The sequence below is a fragment of the Zophobas morio genome, unplaced genomic scaffold (assembly GCF_036711695.1).
Source record: "Zophobas morio isolate AGI-343-1 ecotype UQ-CSIRO unplaced genomic scaffold, CSIRO_AGI_Zmor_V1 ptg001068l, whole genome shotgun sequence".
NCBI classification, from domain to species: Eukaryota; Metazoa; Arthropoda; class Insecta; order Coleoptera; family Tenebrionidae; genus Zophobas; species Zophobas morio.
This window is the reverse complement of record NW_026973168.1, coordinates 20,989-32,465: the sequence shown is the minus strand read 5'-3', so window position 1 is coordinate 32,465 and position 11,477 is coordinate 20,989. Positions and strand designations below refer to the sequence as shown.

The 11,477-nt window shown below is 33.9% G+C and overlaps 2 protein-coding genes across 2 annotated transcripts; both read left to right on the top strand.

The window, feature by feature from the left end:
• Positions 1–3,426: 3,426 nt before the first annotated feature.
• Positions 3,427–6,430, top strand: LOC135122287 (uncharacterized). The gene is made up of 4 exons (XM_064046485.1): positions 3,427–4,400; positions 4,455–4,751; positions 4,807–6,355; positions 6,423–6,430. The coding sequence occupies exons 1-4, from the start codon at positions 4,101–4,103 to the stop codon at positions 6,428–6,430; spliced, it is 2,154 nt and encodes a 717-aa protein (XP_063902555.1). The 5' UTR covers positions 3,427–4,100.
• On the top strand, positions 6,033–7,961 carry LOC135122289 (uncharacterized). The gene has a single exon (XM_064046486.1). The coding sequence runs from the start codon at positions 6,433–6,435 to the stop codon at positions 7,924–7,926; it is 1,494 nt and encodes a 497-aa protein (XP_063902556.1). The 5' UTR covers positions 6,033–6,432; the 3' UTR covers positions 7,927–7,961.
• The last annotated feature ends 3,516 nt before the right edge of the window (positions 7,962–11,477 follow it).

The following is an 11,477-nucleotide window of genomic DNA, read 5'->3' as shown; positions in this document are numbered from 1 at the left end:
AAATTTATTGGGTTTCTCTAAAAAAGTATTAGTAGCGAATACAAAACACGAGTCTGATATGCCTGTAAATATTATTAAAGTAACGTCAATTCGAGTGGAATGTAACATTGTGACAGGTTCATTTTACGCTGGCCTACCTTGTCACACCCTCTATGAATTCTCTCCAACAGTAGATCCTGGATATGCCATAAATATCGAACCAATGCATCCTTTATATTTGCCATTAATTAACAAAAACGTCATTGATAAAATAACCATCAAACTGATCGATCAAAACTCAGATCCCGTCAACTTTCGTGGTGAAGAAGTAGTGGTCCGATTGGAATTAAAAACTATTAATGGGTCTTACATTTCGCAATAACACACGTAATATAAATAAGAAGTCATTTAGGATCGCATCTTTAGTTGACAGATATTCGCCAGTGAAGACACTATCACCGTACAGCGTTTACATTCTACGTTCCTTGGGTTACAATGTCAGAAATTTTGGATATCTATCAATCCCCCTCAATAGACCAAAGCGTAGATAGAGAAGAGGAACGTACTTATTATCCTTACGTGCAATCGTTTAATAACAGTGATGAGATACAAATTGACATTCATCAACCTGATGCATTTATTTGCATGAGTGATTCGAAACTTCGCATTATTGGCGAACTAAAAGAAGAAGCAACTACTACAATACCTGTTGCTATAGAAAGTGAAAAAACAGAAACCCCTGTTGCTGGAGAATGTAAATTAACAAATAATGCAGGTCTTTACCTGTTTGAATCCATAATTTACTCTTTTAATGGCAAAGAAGTTGAAAAAATAAGAGATCCTGGTACTACAACAACCATTCATAATTATTGTGCTTATTCAGCAAATCAGTCTAAGAATCTTATACAAGCCGGTTGGAATCCAAATGCAACAGGCCATACAATACTTACCCAAGACGAAAAAACCAAGAAATTTGAAATATGGGTGCCATTTAGTTATATTTTTGGTATATTCTTTTACTATAGAAACGTTATGTTTGGACATCATTCTATACGACTTGTACGCAGTCGCAATGATGATAACGCGTATATGGTCACTGGAAGTGCAAAGAAAGCAACCATAAAAGTGCATAGCGTGTCGATACAAGCAAAGCACATTTATCCCAGCGACAAAGCGAAAATAACGCTATGGCCGAAAATTCAAACCGATAAACCTATAACTATAGGTTACAGAAAATGTGAACTTCATGAATTACCAAAGTTAAAAACAGGCACTGACAAAGAAATTTGGAGTATTAAAACAACGACAAATTTGGAAACGCCCAGATACATCGTCCTCGCATTCCAAACAAACATAAAAGACAATCATAAAAAAGATGTTGCGAAATTCAGCCATATTAACTTGAGAAAATATCAAGCATGGGTGGGTTCAAGTGTTTATCCTTATGCAGATCATAGTCTCGATTTTACATCTAATCAGTATCTATCAGCATATACGGCATATATGAATTTAGTGCAACAGTTGACTGGAAATTCTGCTGCCGATCCAATAATTGACTACTCTACTTTTGCCAACACACCTCTGTTTGTAATTGATTGTTCAAAACAACCTGAACCTCTGAAAGCGTCAGTGGTAGACATAAAGTTAGAATTTGAAAGTCATGAAAATTTTCCCGAATCGACCAAGGCTTATTGTTTAATTATACACGATAAGATAATTGAATATAGACCTAAAAGTGAAAAAGTGCAATTCTTAATATGAAAAAAAGTGTTAGTTTCTCTGAAGCACCTCCAACTATTCATTATATGTGTCATTGGTCATACGCTTACTCTCAAGCCAGAAGAGGTGATAAATGGATACAATGTGCTGCAGATAGAGATAGATTTCGTTTACGTATTCTGAGGACTGAACAAATTTTAAATCCTGTATTAAAAGTTGAACACAGATCGAAAAAATTTATCAGTCTTGGTTTGACAGTCTGAACAAGATGAAGTTTCTGGTAATAGATATGCAGGGATTTTGTATTCCTGAATTTATACCGAAGGAGATGACATTCACGGATGGTCGGTATGTAGCGCATTATTGGATTAAATCACTCAAGCCGTTTAAAGATCTTGATCCGAAAATTAAAAAACATATACGATGGTTCGAGAACAATCATCATCATCTGAGATACAACGACGGCATCGTAGATTCTAACGAGGTCCCGAATATTTTATACAAACATATTATACAGGATCAAGTAGACACGGTCTATGTAAAAGGACACATCAAACAACACTTTCTCCAATTCAACCTTGGACAATATAATGGAATTCGTCTAATAAATTTGGAAAACACACTGGACGTTCCACACCTTCTTCAGTGTATACCGTACAATTGTACGCACCACATAAACGGACAGAAAACAGCATGTGTATGTAGTTACGAAAATTGTAAGACTATATACAATTGGTTGATTGGAAAATTACCTTAAATAAAATTGTTTGTGGAACTTAATATTGAAGTTTTTTTTTGTTGACATGTGCAGAGTTTTTGTTATCTTAGAAAAAGTTAGTACTTACGGTCTATTATTTTATCAGCTTGATTCAAATGAACATTTGTGTTAGTTTACGTTCAGCCATGGACGAAGGTGCTTGCATTTCAAGCATGCATCGTGATAAAAGTGCTAGTGAATACACAACATGCGATTGTCCTACTTTTGCGAAAGCAAGAACTAACGTTAACAGCATCAATTTCGATTCCCGTACTATTTCGATAGATGATGACTTTCCGTTACTTGATCGAGACGACGAATTAAATCATGAGAAAAATTCGATATTTGAAGAAAAATATGAATTGACGAATCCCTTATTTCGCATTTCTACTGGCTTAAGTGTTGTGCTAGATTTTTTACATGTCGTAAAAATTCTGAACTGGCAAAATCGTTGTGTAACATTTACTACAGAAAACTGGAAGTGTTTTGTGCAGTTTTTGAATATTTTAATTAAAATACATTTTGAAACATCGAATTTGGACTGTGATGCTCCTAAGAAATTTCAGTTCGACGGTTTCGAATTGAACATTGCAACATCACATGATTTTTGCAGTGGACCAACAGTCATCGAATTGAGAAGAGGCGATACGGTTTTACATTTAGGACCAGCGCTTTGCCGTGAAATCATAGCATTAGACGAAACAATATGTTATAGATTAAAATTCTTAGAAGAGTTACAATTTTGTAATTTTTATAATAATATGATTCGTTACTTAAAATATGTCCCACCTGAAAAAATTTATTATGCTACGACTGCTAATTTACACTGCATGAAAGAACTGCTAGCACAGCGAAGTTTTAAGGTTTTTGCAGATCTCGCATCAACCGATTAATATTAAATTTAGATTTTTGTTAACATATATATATAACAAATGTAATTTTCAAAATTACCAGCACGGAAAAGTTTCAAGTTTTTTTCTGATCTCGCATCGAACGATTAATAATAATTATTAAATGTATTATTTCAGCGTTTTTCCTGCAGACATGTACTATTCAAGAATTTGTAGGCTGAATGATAAAATAAATAAATGAATAAAAAATAAATAAAAGCGTCTTTGTTTTAATTCCCTACCACAATAATGAATAACAATAATAATAGAGCTATCTATTCATATTCGCGACTCACTTGCGTGCAGTACCTACGTGTGAAATCTTAACTCTCATATCAGCGAAAATATAAAATGGCTGCTAGTTTGAATGAATTGAACAAAATTGGGAAATGTGAAACTAAACCGAAATTAAATCCCGATGAGCTAAAGATTGGTGAGAAATACCCGATTTGTGATGTGAAAAAAGTTAAAGGAAAATTTGGTGATTGTGTCCTTGTGGAACTCGAAGAAGGTGTCATATTTTTACCAAAAAGGATGGCAGATAATATGTCCGATGACTTGATCGAATCTATCCATGAGGACGTTCTTTGTTTGGCTTTGGTATATCATGGCACCAAGGACACTGGAAAGAGCAACCCAGCGCATCTCTACGAAATCGTGCAGATATAAAACAGCTCGTAACAATATAATTATTATCAATTTATATTTAATCAGCATTATTAGTGTTAGTACTTAGTGGTGTTTTTTTTTTCACAATGGAATCAGCTACAACAGAAGTAATCGAGAAAATGATCGATTCTGTTACCAAAATGATGCAACTGTGTAACAACAACGTCCAGAAATTAGAAAAAGTGTTAAAATTGAATCGAAAAAATCTACGAATCGTGAATGGTGTATTGCGAAATTCTGACTGTGTTGGGGAAAAAAGAAGATTGGAAAATTATTTAGCACGTATCAAAGGATTAAATTTACATATCGAATCAAAAATCGAGAATGAAAAAATTGGATACGGTAATAGTAAAAAGAGAAGAAACAGTAAGGTTCGCTGGATAGAGGTAAGTTTTATTCATTCCCCTTAGTATCAAATAAGAAACATTAATTTTACTTAGGTAAAATCAGCTTTCGTCGGTCGCGTGAGAACAGGAGCAGTTGTTAATTTAGATGAGAATCTTGTTGATATTCGTCGATTTTTTCACGACGCCAGCCCGTTAATTTTTTCAAGAATCACAAATATTCTCAAAAAGATGACAGCGATTAAACTAAATTTCGAGATGTCTTGTGAATACATAATTCCATCGACAGGAGAAGTGTCCCTGAAGTATTTCAACACACCCAACACTATGATTTTATTATCGACCGACATTCAGAAATCTATTGACGATTTAGCTGGAATTATTCAAACCAAAGTAAGTTATTTAGATTTTTTTTTTCACTTAATAACAAGGTATGGTATTATTACAGATGGAAGAATTCGCAGAATCTAAATCTGGATGGAGTCTACGGAAAATATGTCAGCTAATGGTTGCGTTCAACAAGTACACTCCAATAAACGGCCGAATCTACATACCGTTGCCAACAGAATTGAAAAAGAAAGGAGGCATTATTAATATAATGAATACTGATCGTCTTTGTTTTGTATGGTCGGTACTTGCAAGTCTTTATCCCTGTAAAGATAGTAATTATGAACGTACTGATGCCTATCCGCAGAACTATCACGATATATTAAATTTACGTGGTGTACAAATGCCTGTTCAGTTATCAAGTATTCCTAAATTTGAAGCTCAAAATTCTAACATATCAATTAACGTGTTCACGGTCAATGACAAAACGCATGAAATTGAAGGTCCTATATATCATACAAAAAATGTAAAAAACCATCACATAAATTTATTATATTTAAAAAAGACTCGATCCAAACATGGCCATTATTGTCTTATTAGCGACTTAAGTAAAGTTTGTGGAAGAAATATTTCGGCTCATAAAGCGAAAATGTTCATTTGCGATAGATGTTTAAATCATTTCTCCCTTAAATCACATTACGAGTCGCATCAGCAGGATTGTAAATTATTTTCTCCAGTTAAGATTACTTTACCTGATGAATCTAGTGCTCATTTAGAATTTTCAAATTACAAAGCGCTTCTTAAAAAAGGTTTTGTTATTTATGCAGATTTTGAATGTTTGTTAATTAAAGGTAATGATCATCCGATGAAATATCGACATATACCTTACAGTGTAGCGTTCACGAGTGTCTGTTCTTTTGACAATAGTTTAAATACATTCTTTAGTTATATTGCCAGTTCACCAAATGATCAAACACCGGCTTCTTGGTTCATTGCAAAACTTCAGAAAGAAATTAACAAAATGACGCAAATTCTACGCTCGCGAGATTTGCCAATGTTGCCCCTTTCGGACGAGGAAAAATTAAATTATAATTCGTCAATGGAATGTCCTATCTGCGGTCGCGTTTATTGCGAAACCAATCCAAAAGTCCACCATCATGATCATCTTACAGGGAAATATATAGCACCGTATTGTCAAAATTGTAATTTACAGTGCAAAAAAGATTATAGTATACCCGTTTTTTTACATAATCTTAGTGGGTATGACGCTCATCTTTTTATTGAGGAATTGGCTCGTAGTAATTATGTCAATTTGGTACCATTAAATATGGAAAAATATATTGGATTTTCGACTTATTTCAATCAAACTCGAGTTACATTTTTAGATTCATACAGGTTTTTATCTTCGTCCTTAGATTCTCTTGTTAAAAATCTAACTCCCGATCAACTTTTAATTACAAAGTCATATTTTTCTGATGTAAAAAGTTTTCCATTGTTAACACGAAAACAAGTGTTTTGTTACGAGTACTTAGATTGTTGGGATAAATTATCGAAAACGAAACTGCCTGAAAAACATTATTTTTATAGTAGTCTGCACGATGAACACATATCAGACGAAGATTATGCTCACGCTAAACTAATATGGGATGAATTTTCTATTAAAAATTTAAGTGATTACGCCCTGTTTTATTTGAAACTCGACGTATTGCTTTTAGCTGACTGCTTTGAAAATTTTAGAAATCTGACTATGAAGTATTATGGACTCGATGCTGCCGGTTTTTTTACAGCACCTGGCTTATCATGGGCTGCTGCTTTGAAAATGACACAAATTAAACTCAGATTATTCACAGATATCGATATGACCCTTTTCATTGAAAAAGCTTTAAGAGGTGGTATATCACAATCTATATGTCGATATTCAAAAGCCAATAATAAGTATTGTTCGTCATATGATCCAAATTTGGATACTAAATATCTAATTTATTGGGACGTATGTAATCTTTACGGATGGGCACAGTGCCAGAGTTTACCATACGATCATTTTAGGTGGTTAGATAATTTCGAAATTGAAAGTCTAGATATAAATACATGCTATGCAAACACTGCTGATAAATGTTGTATTTTAGAAGTTGATTTGGAATATTCGCAGTCTCTTCATGATTTACATGAACAATTACCATTTTGTTGTGAACATCAGATGCCTCCTAATTCGCAAAATAATTCAGAGAAATTATTATGCACTTTATGCGACAAAACTAAATACGTAATTCATCTTGAGAACTTAAGACAAACAGTGCATTTCGGTCTGAAAGTGATAAAAATACATCGTGTTTTAGAATTCTCACAAAAACCTTGGTTAAAGCCATATATAATGTTCAATACTGATTTACGAATGCAAGCCAAATCTGCTTTTGAAAAAGACTTTTTTAAATTGATGATAAATGCCAATTATGGCAAAACACTGGAAAACGATCGAAAGAAACGTAAAATAAAACTAGCAAACAATTGGTTTACCGCTAGAAAATATATCTCTTTGCCAGAATTTAAGTGTTCGCAAATTATAAACGAAGATTTGGTTGTTGTTGAATTGAATAAAACAACTATAAATTTCGAGAAGCCGATTTACGTAGGATTTACAATTTTAGAATTATCAAAAACGTTAATGTACGATTTTCATTATAATTTTGTCAAAAAAGACCTATCAAATTGGTTCGCTTCCAAATTATTATATATGGATACCGACAGTTTCATTTACGAATTTACAACTTTACGTAAAGAAGATACAACCGATATTTATCATATAATTCGAGATTACGCATCTTTGTTATTTGACACTTCAGATTTGCCTGTGGATAATCAGTGGGGTATTCCACAAGTGAATAAAAAGGTACCAGGAAAATTTAAAGATGAACTATGTGGTAAAATAATGACGGAATTTGTATCGCTTAAATCAAAAGTGTACGGCTTCAAAATCGACGGAAAAGATAGTAGCGTTCGAAAACTTAAAGGTGTTGGTAAAACAGCCATAAAGCATATTACGTTTGATGACTTTTATAAATGTTTATTTAATGAAGTAAATCAGAATTGCACTTTTAATACAATCCAGTCGAAAAACCACCAAGTTTTTACCGTAAAAATTCATAAAAAAGCACTCGATTCATCGGACAATAAACGATATATATTACCCAATAATGTAGTTGAAACTTTGCCTTGGGGTCATTATAAAATTGTCAACGAATGAAAAATATATAACTTTTTTTTTCATAAGAAGCTGATTCTGTATGTGTTGAAATATTTTCTTTTTTGTTATGATTTATAATACATATACCTGTAACCTATATTATCAATAAATAATCAACAAATTATGGAGGTTTTTTTTTCTCTGATTTGTATGTTATAAATGGTGCATGCGAAATTTAGAAACACCACATACACTTCCTGTACACGGCCACACCCTTTGTGTTAAGAAAATTTGGGGACGCTCATTTGAAATATTTTGGTTCATTAATAAATTATGACCGTATTTAATGAGTCATTCCCTTGATTTTCCTAACACAGTGGTTGCAGGAAAAGGCCGACTCGGCGGCCCCTCCTCCACTGGAGGTCATACAAACACACACGCATAAATACGATTGACAATACGCTCCATTCAGGGTCCCTGCGATAGTCGAGATGCCGAGGTGACGGTTAGCACGAGATCGGACGACGTTCGATTCCCGCATAAAGACGAGGAAAAAAAACTTTTTTTCATAAATTTAAAAATTGAGCGCCGCGCGATACAGCGGTGGCGCCATCTTCCATCCTGCGCGCGCACCACACACACCTCTCCATTACAACAATAAGCGAGAGCGAGACGACAAACAGGGATCCAAAAACGCCACGTGTTAGACAAGGAGAGCGATACCGTTTCAGTAGACCGGAAGTCCATAAGATTTACACGGAGCTTGTGTGACGTCAGCCCCATTTATTAACTACTCACGGAAACAAATCAGAAATTTCCAACTATCGACCGATAGCTTTAATATCGAATTTTTCAAAAGTGTTTGAGTCAGTTCTACATGCAAGAATAAGTCGGCCTGTGAGCGTATTACTTTCTGATAATCAACATGGTTTCGTTCAGGGAAGATCAACTTTGACAAATCTTATCAACACCACTCAAGCTATATCTAGAGTTATGGATAAAACGGGCCAAATAGATGTTATATACATAGATTTATCGAAAGCATTCGACACACTAGATCATAGAATACTTCTAAAGAAATTATCCTCATTCGGCTTGTCTCAGTCTTTAATCCAAATCTTCTCTTCTTACTTATCAAACAGGTTTCAATATGTCCAGTGTCGTGGTCATAAATCTGATCCTTATAGTCAAAAGTCTGGTGTACCTCAGGGCTCTGTACTGGGGCCACTGCTTTTCAATATATTTATAAACGATATTCAAAGAGTGATAGACATCGAGTTCCTGCTGTATGCAGATGACATCAAATTATTAAGACAAATAAACAGTATTCAGGATTGTCGAAAATTACAGGAGAATTTGAATCAAACATATCAGTGGTTTATAGATAATAATTTACAAATAAATTTTACTAAGTGTAAGGTCATGACTTATTCACGAAAAAAAAATATTCTAAATTTCGATTATTTGATAAATTTATATAGTATAAACAGACCAGAATTTATTCAAGACCTAGGTGTCACATTTGACAAACATTTAAATTTCAAGCAACATGTCATCACGGTTACAAATAGAGCTTCTAAAGTATTAGGATTTATTATGAGATCGTCTAAAGAGTTCTCTAAAACCGAGACAAATATATGTTTGTACAAAACACTGGTACGAGCCAAACTTGAATATGCATCGATTGTCTGGAACCCTGCAACAAAAATAAGTATAAACACTATAGAGAAAGTTCAAAGACGTTTCTTAAAGGGCCTGGCATTTCGTTTAGATGGTGTGTACCCACAGCGTGGTTTTCCACAAGAAAGCTTATTGAATAGATTTGAAATAATGTCGCTCGAAACAAGGAGGAAAATAGCTGGAATCTTATTTTTAAATACATTGTTAAATGGTGCTGTCAATAATCCACAACTATTGACACAAATTACATATAGAGCACAACTAATTCGATCGAGGAACAAAGACTTATTTTATGTTGAGAAAGCAAGAACTTGCTCATTAGAAAATTCACCAATAAGGTGGATGCAACAGACATACAACGCAATTTTAAAAAGCCTACCAGATATTGATATATATTTTGACAAGAAGAGAGCAATTAAAAGTAAATTATTAAAACATTTTAAAACTTAATTAACGCAAAATCTAATGTCTATTCGTAATTTAATTATTTTGGTATTTTTGTTCTTTTTCTTCTCGTAATTTTTCATTAATATTTAACAATTATTCCCTGCCTTTATTCGGACACCCTAATTGGGTTAGCGCCTGTTGGTGTTCGCTTCAATAATAATAATAATAATAATACTAAACGTCTCCTTTTCCTATTCTGAGTCGATTCTGCATGCTTTAAGTGTGTTTGGTGGCTCAGAACCATCAAAAAACGTTGAAATATAGTTCAAATTCAATAAAAATCGACAAAAATACAGTTTCTAGCTAAAATTTGATGGTTTCGTTGCACTTTCCGAGCCCGTAGGGTATCTGAGTGGCTTAAAAGTACAAGAAAACACTTCAAAAGTGACGTTTCTGAAGAATTTTAACAGTTTTCTTGTATCTACGAACGCCAGAATGCATAAAATTGACCTAAACGTCTTCTTTTCCTATTCTGAGTCGATTCTGCATGCTTTAAGTGTGTTTGGTGGCTCACAACCATCAAAAAACGTTGAAATATAGTTCAAATTCAATAAAAATCGACAAAAATACAGTTTCTAGCTAAAATTTGATGGTTTCGTTGCACTTTCCGAGCCCGTAGGGTATCTGAGTGGCTTAAAAGTACAAGAAAACACTTCAAAAGTGACGTTTCTGAAGAATTTTAACAGTTTTCTTGTATCTACGAACGCCAGAATGCATAAAATTGACCTAAACGTCTCCTTTTCCTATTCTGAGTCGATTCTGCATGCTTTAAGTGTGTTTGGTGGCTCAGAACCATCAAAAAACGTTGAAATATAGTTCAAATTCAATAAAAATCGACAAAAATACAGTTTCTAGCTAAAATTTGATGGTTTCGTTGCACTTTCCGAGCCCGTAGGGTATCTGAGTGGCTTAAAAGTACAAGAAAACACTTCAAAAGTGACGTTTCTGAAGAATTTTAACAGTTTTCTTGTATCTACGAACGCCAGAATGCATAAAATTGACCTAAACGTCTCCTTTTCCTATTCTGAGTCGATTCTGCATGCTTTAAGTGTGTTTGGTGGCTCAGAACCATCAAAAAACGTTGAAATATAGTTCAAATTCAATAAAAATCGACAAAAATACAGTTTCTAGCTAAAATTTGATGGTTTCGTTGCACTTTCCGAGCCCGTAGGGTATCTGAGTGGCTTAAAAGTACAAGAAAACACTTCAAAAGTGACGTTTCTGAAGAATTTTAACAGTTTTCTTGTATCTACGAACGCCAGAATGCATAAAATTGACCTAAACGTCTCCTTTTCCTATTCTGAGTCGATTCTGCATGCTTTAAGTGTGTTTGGTGGCTCAGAACCATCAAAAAACGTTGAAATATAGTTCAAATTCAATAAAAATCGACAAAAATACAGTTTCTAGTTAAAATTTGATGGTTTCGTTGCACTTTCCGAGCCCGTAGGGTATCTGAGTGGCTTAAAAGTACAAGAAAACACTTC